Genomic DNA, 14,669 nt, shown 5'->3' on the forward strand with positions numbered 1-14,669 from the left:
AATCATGTCATTAGACTTATCCAACAATCCCAAGACAAAAGAAGTCTACTCACTCATGTTCATCGTAGACATGGAGAAGAAGAGAGAAAGCATAAAAGTAAATAACAAGAAAGTAAAGGAAAAGGAAAGAACTTTTATTCAAAAGACAATTGTCACTTATTGAATTCTAAAGAAAAGATGAATATTTGTGATGGCTAGCTACTCTATTTATAGGTTACATTCGACTTAAAATCTAAGCAACTACATCACTAGAATGTTCCACAAGCGAAGTGCTTTGTGGTAAAACTAAATAGAGTAGTTTAAAATCTAAGCAAAAGCAGCAAAAGGCTGTCTGGGAGGTGGCACGGCCGTGCCAACCTTGGCACGGGCCGTGCCAAGCTTCTGACTTGGGGGAGATATATTTTTGTCTCGAATCTTCGTATTTTCGCACTGAATCAGCTCCAAAACCCCTTTATTTTGCTCCAAGACTCAATCCATCAAATATTCATTCCTGAAATATAATAATATGCAATTGAAGTAAAATAGCGCAAAAAGGAAATAATATTAAAATAAAATAAACTTAAATCTAATTAAAACGAAACTAAATATTAAACTAAAACATATAATTATTGACTCATCATCCATCCACTTCTTCAGCCAAACCAATCCTCCTCATATCCTTCTTTTCCTGCATAACACACTGATTAGTCTAAAAAAACGCAATCTTGTTCTTTGCATAGTTTTGAGACAAATATGAGATTGACCGCAAATTCTGGCAAGTATAACACATTGTAAATGTGTAAATAGGGTTGGGAATAGGCCAGGCCAGGCCAGGCTTTGATAAGTCTGAGCCTGGCCTACGAAAAATTTTGCAGGCTTGAGCCTGGCCTATGGCCTTTCATAGGCCTATTTTTTTGGCCTGGCCTGGCCTATTTAAAAGCCTGGCCTGGTCTGAAAGCCTATTTACAGGCCTACTTACTATTAAAGTCACTAAACATTCCATTTTATCTACTTTTAAATAGGCTTAATAGGCCTCAAAGCCTATTTCAGTGTAAGACTTGTCTATCACTACTATAAGGCCTTAAAAGCCTATTTCACTATAAAGCTTTAAAGCCTATTTAAAAAGTTCACTATGAAGTCTAACATGCATAAACAGGTCGGCCTATTAGGCTTCATAGGCTTTTTTGATAGCCTAAGCTTGACCTATTTACTTAAATAGGCTTTTTAAAAAGCCTAAGCCTAGCCTTTTTAATAAACAGGCCAGGCCATAGGCCCCTGTAGGCCGGCCTGGCCTATTCCCAACCCTATGTGTAAAGATTCAGATAACTTCACATTTCCTTTGTAACAAGCCTCCACAATTTCTTATTAGGCAAAGTAACACTAATAGGTTTAATTTCATTATAAGTAGTGAACCAGCTCAAATCATCACAAGTGTGATGTGTAGAACCTGTGTCAACTATCCAGCTAGTGTCATCAAATTTGCAACTAGCATTACTGGTAAAGAATTTACCTCCAATATTAGCAATTGAACTGCTGGCCTTCATCACATTTGCAGAGCCTTTAGCTTCAATGTTGCTTTTCTCCAACAGTGCAATCAAATTCTGATACTGGTCTTTGGTTAGCATCATTTCATTTTCATCATTTTTCCCAATGGAAGTGCTTCCCTTGAGCTCAGTATCTTCACATTCCACAAAATTAGCATTAGCAAAAGAATTTCCTCCTCCTCTTCCCCAATTAGGAGGATAACCATGTTTCTTATAACAGGTTCCAAAATGTGATTGGTTCTATTGCAGAAGCTACATACCCTGAGATTTGCTCTTCCTATTCCTTGAAATGAATTTCCTCTACCCCTTCCAAATTGCCTCTGACCATCCATGGCATTAACAAGACCACAAGTTGTATCATCTATAGGAGTAGGTGAAGATACTACATTTTACTGCATCTTTCTTTCTTGCTGCATTACCATAGAGAAAACCATGTTTATTTGAGGTAAAGGATACATCAACAACACTTTTGATGTCACCCCTTGATAATCATCATTCAATCCCATTAAAAACTTGATAATTCTATCTTCTGCTGTAAGAGCTTTGTTATTTCTCATAGCAAAACAAGTACATTGAATTGGACAGGTACACTGAGGCTTAGGCCTGTATTGATCCAATTCATCCCACAAACCTCTCAAATCAGTGAAGAATTCAGTAACTTTCTTACTTCCTTGTTTTAGGTTAGCAATTTCTTCTTGCAATTGAGCAACTCTAATTCTATCCCCCTTCATGAATCTATCTTTAAGGCCATTCCACATATCAACAACATTTTCTACAAACACTACACTTTGAGCAATTGAAGGTGAAATAGAATTGGTTATCCAGGTATGAACAAGATTATTGCACCTTTCTCAAGCTGCATAGAGAATATCATCTTCTTCTGGTATAGTTATGGATCCATCAACAAACTTGAATTTGTTCTTCATAGCAAGAGCTCTTCGCATCTTCAAGACATCTTCTGGTATAGGTATAGGTATGATAATTCTCACCGGTTAGTTGAGGCGTAACCGTAACTGTTGAAGAATTCTCTGAAGTATGAACGTAGTAAGGATCAAGACTTTGATCATGATTGTTATTTCTCACCATAGTGTAACGAAAGAGAAAATCTCAGGATCGAAGAAAAACAAGAGAGAAAATCTCTAGAAAGAACAGAGTAATCAAAACGCAATGCAAAGCGAATTGACAAAATCAAAGAAGAAGAATAGAAGGGGAAGATGAACAAAACAACATTTTATCTTCATTGTGCGGAAGCAGAGCAAGATGCGCTTGCTCTGATACCATCTAAGATTGAAACCGCCATGGAAACCACCATGGATAAAGCTTGAAGCTCTAGAAAATGTATTGATAATTGATGAAAACGGTTACAAGAGTAGCTTATATAGAAGCTAAGTCCTCTAACTAACTACATGCAATACAAATGAAATGTATATGAAAGTGAAATTACAAATGCACCAAGATAACTTGCACGCTAAGTAACTTCTATATTTTCCTTATTATGTAATTGCCTATGCTTCTCTTCAATGCTTTCCTCTAATAATCTTGAGCAAGATAACTATGGAGTCTGATGCTGAGGTAAAATGCTCATTGCTCAAATCAGATTTTCTTCTTTGCTAAACATTTAGATACTATAGCTATTCAGTCCATTTGGTTAAAAAGATATTTAAATGGTACGTGACATGGACGAATTGTAACAGAACAAAACTTCAATTACACTTTGTGAATATAAAAATTTACCATGGATAATCAAGAAACTTCAGCCAAAAATGGAGAACAATTGATTTGCTTGGTCATTGATTCATTCCACCTGGCCTTTCTTCTTTCTGTTTTGATTGCAGTCATCAATGGGATCCCCTTCAGAAGCTAATCTCTTGACAGAGAGTTCATTTTCATCATTACTACAAGAAATTGCATTCAAATCTTGTACATGATACAGCTCCATTGTATTTGAAACTGGTTCATCGTATACAAGATAAACTGTTGTCTTCTTCACAATGAAATTAATCTCGAAAACAAAATGGACCTCCACTTTGTTACCAGGTTCTAGACTTGATACTACCCTCTGCCCCTCTTCATCTTCAAAGGAGGCCAATGCCTCACTCTTATAAAGCTGAATGGTGGCCTTTGTGTAATTTTTCAATAACATGTTTTTAAGGCCACTACATGTTACATTATCTGGGGTTGAAGTATAGACAATGCACATCATTGTCTTCAAGTTACGCCCTTCCACTTGAGGAACTTCAAATTTCACAGAAGAACCTTCAGAATTATAGGTTAACCAATTTGGATAACTATCACTGGGGAGGAAACAACCACCACTCCCATTGCCATCCATATTCTGGAAAAGTAAAGATCGGCTCAAAATTTAATTGTAAAGTATATTAATATCACCTTATCATTTATTCAATAATATCACCACTGGGGAGGATAACTTTCCTCATAAGGTACAAAGATATACTTAAAAACACCATTCCAACCTAAATAGTGCGAGAGAAGATAATTATGAGCAAGAAGTCTTTGTTGTTAATTTGAAAAACGATTTGTATAAAAGTTATTTTATGAATAATTTAGACAATTATACAATGAAAGTAGAATCAGAAATATCACCATTACCAGTTACTTACCAAAAATGTCCTTTCAATGAATATTTTTTCAATTCTGCTATAAATATTCTATCTGCTCTTAACAGTGGCATTCTTGTGCATCAGTTGAGGATTAATAAAAAAAATTGCTTATAAAAAAAAAAAGCATTTCAAATATAAATTAGTGTCAATTATGTAAACGTATGCACAATAAGAGAGTATATCTTGAAAAAATTGTAAAGACTAATTCTTCCACATGTGTAAAGTAAGTTATCAATGACTGATAGCAAACTTTGAAAATTTGGAAGACAATTTACACATATGTTAGGATTTCAGTATTTTGATTTTTAAGTATTTTACACCTATATCAAATAATTGTACACATTTAAATGTATTATTATAGACTTTTTTTTTTTTTTTGAGGGAATGTATTATTATAGACTTATACACTAAAGAATTCAAATGTTTGATGGGATACAACAGACATATAAAAGGGGAGATAGAGAGAGTATTGCAAACCTGTAAAATTATATCTTTCAGAATATTAGTGGCTTGGCAATTCATTCCAATTTGAATTAAAAGAGACTTCGAGGAATGTTTTGATACTTGGGATGTAGAAGTAGTCACATTTGATAATTGTGATGTAGCTGTAGTTGGTTCCAAATTCTTAGAATTTGTGGCATACAGGGCATCCAAAATTATTGCTGCATCATGAGAAAGTTGAAGTTCCGAGCTGCACTCCACCCATAGACTTCGAAGACTTGGAAGACACTGGGAAATCGATGATAGTTCCTGGGAATTACTATGTGGTACATCTAAAGGAACAAGAGATGACATGGCAGCAGATGTTTGAAATGGAGATGGGAGATTATTTGTTGGTGACATCCAAGACCAAATGATAGATGGAAACACATCACGAGAAAATCCTTCATAGCCGCCCAAAGAGATGTATCCAATGCTTTTTGACCTTACTACTGAAAAGGGTACTCTTTTTATTGCAGTGTCGTGTGCAAGCAGAGTGGTTAAAGATTCCATCTGTTCTATGTCCTCTTCCAACTTGTCAATCATTATACACCCTGAAAGAATTAAAATTTTCAGAGATTTCAACTTATAGATGCTTCTTGGAAGGCTTCGAAGGCTAACACAATCTTCCAAATCTATTAGAAGAATTTCACTGAGATTTCCAATGCTAGGAGAAACCTCAGACAACATTGGACAATCTTTGAGTACCAGCTTCTCAAGATTAGGCATGTATGAAAAGTCTGGGGTGTGCGTCAGACAATGAGAATGACTAAGATTTAGAATTTTTAGCTTTTCCATCATCTGCAAGAACAGACATGTCAAAGGGAAACTTAAGGAAGACACTTCGAAAAAAATAATGGAAACGATAACAATGTCTTACTAACCTTAAGAGTGGAAAGTAAAATTTTTAAAATAATGCAGTGTCATTTTTTCAAATACCAATATAAGTGCAAAATTTTGAAACAAGGCTAAATTTATGTATATAATGTTGCAGAATTTATGAAAAGTCATGTCTGAGAAAAATCATGAAAGGCAAAAAAATAAATCAAAACTTATACCTGGGCTTCTTTCCATAAAAGTTTGATATTGCTATTCTCTAACTCGATGGAAACTAAATTTTCTATATAAAAGTTTGTAGGTATATGTGTTGAAGAAAATCTATTCCAAGACAGCCATCTCAGACTTCTCGAAATATATTTAAAATCTCCAACAAGTTTGACCCCAGCAAGTTGAAGCAATCTAAGTCTCTTCATCTTCTTGAATGCTTTAGTACTGAAACATTTTTCATTAGCTCTTTGCAACTTCAAAGCCAGCCCCTTAATAGTTTTTGTTCCCTTCAAAACAAAAAGAAACACATGCAAAGCTTAAAGATACAAGGCAGATAAACTTGTATTAAAGTCAATCATTTGTTACTAGATAGAAGTGAGGAAGCGCCAAACGATTCATAACCAGACTAATTTTGAAAGTTCTGATGATAATCAACAATTGAATCATCAATTTCTGTTTTCCTTTCCAAATTTAAAAAAAATAAAGAAAATGAAGTTCTTACAGTTTGTTCTGATAATACATGAAGCACATCGTCATGAAACCACAACCTGCAACGCTCCTCGATCTCCTCTGGTGATTTCTCACGAATGATTTCTCTTCCCATATCTCGCAACAAATCATGCATTCCAAGTTTGTTCTTACCATCAACAGTAACAAGACTACGCTCAACAAGGATGCTTATTCCAATTTCACCAAAAAGTTCACATCCATTTAATATAAGTGTAACGTCATTTCGGTCCATCCCTATAAAGAAACAAGCTACATCAAGGAATATTTCTTTCTCAAAGTCATCATTTAAAGCATCGTAGCTTATTCGTAACTTCTTATGTACTTGATTATTAGGAATTCTTTTGAGTTTGTCCAACGCACTTTTCCATTCTGTTACCTCCCTATTGAATAAATGTGACCCTAGGACTTCCAATGCTAGTGGCAACCCCCCAGAATACTTAACTACATTTCTAGAAATTTCAACAAAATCGTTTGTAGGACTCGCTTGCTTGAATGCGTGCCAACTAAATAGCTCAATTGATTCACTTTCATCCATGTGTTTCATTTCAAATACTTTATTAACCCTATTCCCACTAAGTATATGTCTATCCCTTGTGGTAATGATTATTCTACTCCCAGAACCAAACCATTTATGACTTCCGCACAAAGCATTTAGTTGGTCCAATGTATTAACGTCATCGAGTAAAATTAGTACTCTTTTATGGCAGAGTCTATCCTTTAATATGATTTTTCCACTTTCAATGCTTTGTATTTTGATCGTCATATCTTTGTAGATGTCAAAGAGAAGTTGTTCCTGTAAATTCACTTTTCCAGCATTCTCATCCCAAACTTCCCTAACATTTGCAAGGAAGCTCCTACCTTCAAAATTACGGCCAATTTCATTATAGATAGCTTTTGCAATGGTTGTTTTGCCAATCCCCCCCATACCCCACATCCCAAGTAGCAGTACATCATTGGAGTGTTGGATGTCTAGCAGTTCAATAACATCTTGCACTCGAGAACCAACTCCCACAGGATTATCAGCAATGAACAAATCTGTCTTATCAAGCAAATGAGTAATTTTTTCAACAATATCCTTGATGACCTTATTTTGATTCCTAAAAAACAAACCAAAGAAAAGGTGCTTATACAAGATGTACACATGCATGCATGGACATACATATATGTACATGAACCAAACCGACAGATTATCATAATTTAACTATTTTTCATTTTTTGTCAAAATAAAAAACTATTTTTCATTTATTTATAATTATAATTTTTTCTACGGTGCCCCTACCCTAATATGCACCTTAAAAGGAAGGTCCAACGGTGATTCTCTTAAATTTTACCTCCGGTTAATATTTTTTAAGTAAGTAAAGATAAAAATATTGAAAGTAAAGAAGTATGTTAACCTGCTATAAAAGGCCAAATTCAAGATGTCCAACATTGGACTTCTCTTATAAGGTGCATATAGGGACACCATTATCCACGACTCAAAAACATTTTCTATTATTAAAAAAAAAGCTATAAAATGCAATGAAGAATTTGAAAGCACTAATTGTGAAATTAAATTACTTGGAATCTAGGACTACAAATCCGGCAATGTTAGTCGCCCTTTGAAGCGCCTCTATCCAGCTCAACTTACGATGCAACAACTCATCTTTCTCCTCCTGTGAAAGGGACTCGTCTACCTCCTTTGAAATTCTATTTAAGAGATTTTGAAATGCTTTACCAAACTTGCCTTTCTGGTGACGTACTTCAGAGGGATCTACATCGTAGAACACTGGCAAAACTATCTGCCCTATGGTTAGCTGACACTCCATTACCTTTACTAACTCATTTAGACACCATCGCGAATCCGCATAATTTCTTGAAAAAACAATCACAGAAATTCGAGATTCTTCAATCGAATGAAGTAATGATGTTGGTATTTGATCTCCTCTTTCAAGAGAATCATCGTCCCTAAAAACGTTAAGTCCAGCGTTTTGAAGTGCAGCATAGAGATGTGAAGTGAATGATGCACGAGTATCTTTTCCTCTAAAACTTAAGAACACTTCATAAAGTCTATTTTCCAGGGAAAGCCCCAACTTCCTCTTAAGCTGAGTCTGTAATTCATCTCGCACCTTCTCCGGGTCAGCTTTTCCAAAAACCTTCAATCTATTACCGGACAGATCATATTCAACTCTCTCCACACCTGCATCGACAAATAAATCAACTCCACCAATCAATGTCCTCCAAGAAATAGCTTTAGGAGGGTGTATTGGATTATGATTTTAAAGGACAATTTTTATTTAAAAAAAAATGCTTAATTACATTTTTGGTCCCTTAAATATTTTTCAGGTTTCATATTGGTCCCCTAATTAATAAAAGCTACGATTTGGTTCCTTAACTCCTTCTCCGTTAGTCACTCTGGTCCCTTCTATTAGTAGTTTGTGTTAAAAAAAACGTTAAGTTATTAACAAGTGGCGTACAAGTGTTCTTAGAACAATTAATAATGATATAATTTTAGTTTATTTTCAACAAATGGAAAATAAATTATTTTCTTTGTAATTTTAGTTGCCACAACCATTTTTAATATAACTTCTTATTAAATATAGTATTATTTAATTATTTGACAATTTTTTTATCTCATTGATATTGTGAGTCCAGATCCACCCCGGACTTGCATGATTAGCATCCTCGAATGAAAGTTTAAGGACACGCGAGTGTGTGATTTATAGCATGGAGTGCATGATTAGCATCCTCGAATGAAAATTAATAAGAAGATGAAGAAAGGAAGGAAAAAATTAAATAATGATGATGCACACAATATTTCTCACAGATGTTTATTTTTTGACAAATATTTGGAGTTAATTCATTGACGGAAGGGATCAAATCCTGTAACAAAAATTAACTTAGTGATATGATAAGTTAACAATTAAGCCATAAGGAAAAATCCGAAAGGAAAGTTGAGTCTCACTGGATTGACGAGGAATGATCTGAAATAATGAAATGCTATGGTAATCATACCTTTCTTTTTATAAACTAATTTTTTTATCTTTGTGACGCATCCTTCACAGTGAAGAGGGACTTTCAATACGAATGAGGCTGGTTCCTCCTTTGCTTTTAGCTAATTCAAGAATAAAGAAAGAATAATAATATTGCATCAGTGGACAACACAAAGCGAAGCTGACGATGAAGATCTGTAAGAGTCTAAGAGACTGAAAACGAAACTCACTAACCTTGTCCATTGGTAGCTACTGTTTACTTATGCTTGTTAGATCTGAAGATGAAGATTTTCTAACCGAAAGAGATATCATATAACAGTCTGAGACAGGTCAGTCAATACAACGTGTATTTTCAGTCAACATAGATATACTTTTTATGAGAAAAAAAAAAAAAAGCAAGACCAATAATCGGTTTTATATTTGAGGGAGTAAAAATCAAATTAAAAATATTAAAACGAAAAGTTTGACTATACATCGAATACATACAGCTAAAATATGTTTTTTATCTCTGCAAATATGAAGAGTTTGGGTACTTTTGATCCCTGCAAAAATAATAATTTGAGATTCATCTCTGTAAATTTTTGTTGTTTTTTAAAATAATCATTGACCCCACTTTACTGATGATTTGGTGCATTTCTGCCTACGTGTCATTCGCTGAATGTGTAACTTTGTTGTGTATAATCCAGATGCAGAAACGAAGCACAATAATTAGCACAAATTGTATATGTTGGTGAATGCATATACCGATCCTTTATACTTGCAATATGCTTACTTTAAGAAGAGACGATTGTGAGACTGAGAGATTGTAATCTGTGGGCTGGTGAGACTGACTGAGAAGAGATGATGGCGATCAATGAGTATGATGATGAAGAAGAGAGACCGAGAGTGTAGGATGTGGAAAGATAAGAGAAAACTCAGAGAATTGAGTGAAAGTGAGTGAGTTGGGACTTTGACGACTGTGAGAGAAATGAATTAGGTTTTTTTTTTTATTTATATAAAAAGACAAAAAAGTAATTTTCTATATCTAAGGGATTGAATATCGGAGTCGGTACCTATATTTTACCTGTCCCGTAGCATGTTTGGGAATCGAAAACACAAACTCATATATACCCAAACTCAATCAAAGAGGAAAAAACTGTCAAATCAAGTTTAGTTTGGACAATTACCCTCGAGTACGGATTTAGCTGCAAAAATGGCTGAAGGTGAGTGATTGGTTTGGAAAGCAACGTTCTGATCAAGCCATTTTTTATTCTCGTTTTTCTTCGTCAATGAATTTACCATCGGATTGTTAATAAAAACTAAGTTGAACCATGAAAACTATAGTATTATAGTTAGAGATATACAAAAACAGTGGATAAAGTGATAAGTTGTGAAAAAACTGTTGTATATTGGAGCAGACGATGATTGATAAGTGTCTACAACCCATTGTTGGGTAACTACTTCGTTAACGAAATAGAAATAGTAGAGAAGAAAAATCAATAGTAATAATAATGAGAGAATATCTGATTTTTTATTTTATTTTAATGTGCTGTAATGTTTTAGTTGGTTGTTTTTAAGAATTAACTGTTAGAAAAATAACAGTAAATAAATTGCTTGAGTAAAATAAATTGGTTTGTTAAAATTAATCAACAAAATCCAACAACGAGGTTAAAAGCTTGATAGAAAATTGGCTAATGCACCAAATATTGTGCAAATAATAAAATTTCATATCATCAATTACAATTAATCTAATTTTTACTTTTCTTATTATTTTGCCAAACCCTGGATTACTCTCTATCACGAATGAATAATACCACTATAAACTTTTACTTAAATAATTCTCTACCCTATAAATAAAAGGAGAGAGCGTTAATCGAGATTGTTGATTCATTGTTAGGGAATATTAGTTGGTTTAAACCTTTTAGGGAATATTCTCACAGGATTCATTCCCAACAACATTGGTCATATGAAAATGTTGGAATCACTCGACTTGTCAAGAAACCATCTTTCAGGTAAAATGCCAACAAACTTTTCAAATTTGACATTTCTTTTCAACAACTTAGAAGGCAAAATTCCACTAAGCACTCAACTACAATCTTTTGATCCCTCTGCATATGTCGGGAACAGTTATGAATGACTTTGTGGACAGCCACTCATAAATCTTTGCCCTGGAGATAGCCATGACACACATGTTACCAGTGTAGATGAAGAATGAAGATAAGCTCATAACCATTGGGTTTTATGTTAGCTTAGGGCTTGGTCTCTTTAACGGCTTTGTCTCTTTTTCTCTTGTATTTATTGAAAACTAGTTTGTGAACTCGAGTCAAGCACGGACTAGAATTTCAGATTTTTTTATTTATTTAAATTATGTATTTTTTTTCATACAAAAAACTATTATAATGAATTTTAGAAGCAAAAATTCGCAAAGCAGCCTCAAAACATATTTGCAATTATAGTATTGTTTTATCTCATCAACGAATCTATCTTTATGAAATGTATCGACTTTATTCGACACTCCGATTGTTGCTATATTAGGGACCTAATTTATTGCCAGGTCTAAGCAAATACTTGACCGGGTTTGATTTTTTGCAGCTTTAAACGTTTACGTGACCTCCATAAAAGATGCGGATGGTATGGAACAAAAAAGTCCTGCATCGGATAAAAGATGGTATGAATGTGTGTTTATAAATGGGGACAATTCTCACCTCACAAATTAGTTTTGTGAGGTTGTATTATGCTCAAGCACAATTTCTAAGACAAAATATCGATTATCAATTATAACATCGTTTTTCTCAAACGACACTCAATTAATATCATCTGGTTGGTATTTGGAAAATTTGCCAACTTACTTGCAATGTGATATCTGATAAATTTCTCCACAATGTTTACGTATCATGAACGTCATGAATGCCTTAAACAATTTCATTCGAATACAACCTTGAATCAGGAATTTAGTTGATATTATTTTATCAATATCGTACGCAATTTATTATCTCCACTTATCCAAACCAAAATATGAGCATGTGAAAGCCTTCTTTCCTAGAATTCAATTGCGTACATACCTAAACACATTAATAAATTATTAATTCAATATCCAAATATGGTACTATAATATTAGATAAAATAAATATTTAACTAACACAACTTATCTACATCGATTTTTCCAAAAAGTTTACCCTTATTCAATATTCAATTCAATATCTGAACGGATGAACTACCACTTCCATTGCCATTTCTCTGAGGACAATCCTTCTTGAAGTGATATGGATTGTGACAAATAAAACATTTGTACTTTGTTTTATTACCACCACCCTACGACCTAAACTTTGACTTGGAATTCTTGCTTTTCCATTTCCCGTGTTTTCACTTCTCTCCCTTGAGACTTTCAAGCCTTCTCCACTATCATCAACCTTCAACTCTTTGAACTTGGTTAACTCTTTGGTTCTCAAAGATGCTTGAACTTTCTCCAAAGTGATAGTGTCCTCTTTGCCATAAAGCATTGTATCCTTGAAATTCTCAAAGGATCAAGGTAAAGCACACAGTAGGTGTAAGGCTTTATCCTCGTCTTGCAGATTAACATCTACGTTCGCCAAATCATCAATAATCTTATTGAATTTCGTCAATTGATCCATTATAGGTTTTGATTCCACCATTCGGTAAAAGTAGAGTTGTTGTTTCGGACATTGTCTATGTGCCAAGGACTTGGTCATGTACAATGAATCAAGTTTATTCCACATAGACACAACAGTAGTCTCCCTTGCTACCTCACTCGAAACCTTATCCCCAAGACAAAGAATGATAGCACTGACCGCTTTATCATTCATCTCAGTCTTCTCAACAGGTGTTAGATGCGCAAGCATCTGTGCTTCTCCCTTCAATGCTTCAACACACTTTTGTTGAATTAAAATTGCCCTCATCTTTACCTTCCACAACCCGAAGTCGTTACTACCGGTAAACTTCTCAATGTCCCACTTCAAACTTATAATACCTGTTTATTGATTTGACCTTTGCCCCACGCTGGGCGCCAATTGTCGTGAATTCGTTGTGAAAAACACACCAATAATAAACTTGATGCGTGGAGCAAATTAATACCAAGTAATCAAATCAAGTGGAGCAAATTAATACCAAGTAATCAAATCAAGTAAGCAAATTAATACCCAGTTCGGTCTAATGATGACCTACTCTGGGGGAGATAGCAACTCTCCATTCCACTATAATGATATGAGTTTCTTTACAAAGAGATATTCAGGGTTACAAGAATCATTCTTCAAACCTAATTCTACCCAAGTCCCAATCTCTTCCCGTGACCAAGAGACTCAATCCTAAACAGTGTTTTGTTCAAAGTGAATCAAAACATCCCAACCCTAGTATTCTTGCCTTGAGAAATTCTCTATAAACCCTAGCTTGTATGTTGGCTTCTAAACCCTGTTTTCTACACACATAATCATCTGATACAAGACTTATATTTATAGTGGAAAACATCCCTACAAAATTGGAACAAAATAGACCCAAAACCACGATTCTGATTTTTGTTGTATGCGAATTCGGCCACTGAATACACCTGTTCGGCTATCGATTTTTTACGAGACAAAATTCTTCAAAATCAGGTCAAATTCGGCCATTGTGTGGAACCACTCGGTCACCGAATTTGACAGACAAAATGCATTATTTTTGAGTCACTTTTCAGCGAAATATTGTTCTGTTTTGATGTTAATTGCTTAAGAAGAAAGAAAGGGAGGTTGTTGTTTATTTCGACCACTATCCTTGTTTTGAAGAATAGAGAAATGAAATTAAATCAATTATTTTGGAGTTTATCAGTTTTTTATTTGTTAAATTATTTATTTATTTATTGTTCTCGTAATAATTTTTATACAGCTTATTTTCGAGAGATGAATTTATATACTGTTGTTCTATTGACCAGTGCGGTCAACGTAACATATGTTTCTTCCTTGTCACTTCATGGCTTGTTTTGATTTAAATCATTCTTTCCATAACGACAAAATTTATACATTTTTTTTTAAAGGGACAAAATTTATACATATTTAAATACTAATATGGATTGATATCGTCTTTTAAAATTGCTGGCTGACAACTGCAATGCAATGAGAAACCTTTGATAAAATGGACATCTATAAATTTCCATGTTCCTTCCTTGTTATTACATTTATTTATAAATTTTCTATGGATATGTGTATTGAGAGAGTTTATTCCGCATGACCTTAAGACGTTTTGATTTGGGATTTAATATTTTACACGTATCTTTTTACCTTCTTTCGATGAACACATATCTTTATTTTATTTATGCATACACCTTTCAAAACAGCCTTATATTTTCTTATTCTATGCATACGCCAATTTTGATCGCCACAAATAGGGATGAGAATAGGTTAGGCAGAGCTAAGATTTACAAGGACTAAATCTGATCTGCTATATTTTTTTAAAGTTTAAGTCTGGTCTGCGGTCTATCATAGACTTACTTTTTAGGCCTGAGTTTGGTCTTCTGAAAGCCTGATACGGCCTACTAGTCTGTTTAAAAGCCT

General features: G+C 34.1%; 1 protein-coding gene across 6 annotated transcripts; it reads right to left on the reverse strand.

Moving 5' to 3' along the window:
- Positions 1–429: 429 nt before the first annotated feature.
- On the reverse strand, positions 430–9,516 carry LOC25495371 (disease resistance protein RUN1). Of its 6 annotated transcripts, none has more exons than XR_005642063.1 (9): positions 9,385–9,516; positions 9,173–9,272; positions 7,739–8,357; positions 6,174–7,278; positions 5,683–5,958; positions 4,622–5,425; positions 3,258–3,858; positions 1,490–2,551; positions 430–490 (listed from the first exon to the last, which is right to left on the reverse strand). XR_005642063.1 is itself a non-coding variant. In XM_013595589.3 (7 exons), the coding sequence occupies exons 1-7, from the start codon at positions 9,391–9,393 to the stop codon at positions 3,319–3,321; spliced, it is 3,453 nt and encodes a 1,150-aa protein (XP_013451043.1). In that variant the 5' UTR covers positions 9,394–9,516; the 3' UTR covers positions 2,835–3,318. The 6 variants fall into 6 exon arrangements, 1 of the variants encoding a protein (XP_013451043.1); XR_005642064.1 differs by lacking the exon at positions 430–490 and having other exon boundaries at positions 1,204–1,657; positions 1,784–2,551; XR_005642065.1 differs by lacking the exon at positions 1,490–2,551 and having other exon boundaries at positions 432–490.
- Positions 9,517–14,669: the final 5,153 nt, after the last annotated feature.

The sequence above is a fragment of the Medicago truncatula genome, chromosome 6 (assembly GCF_003473485.1).
Source record: "Medicago truncatula cultivar Jemalong A17 chromosome 6, MtrunA17r5.0-ANR, whole genome shotgun sequence".
Taxonomy (NCBI): Eukaryota; Viridiplantae; Streptophyta; class Magnoliopsida; order Fabales; family Fabaceae; genus Medicago; species Medicago truncatula.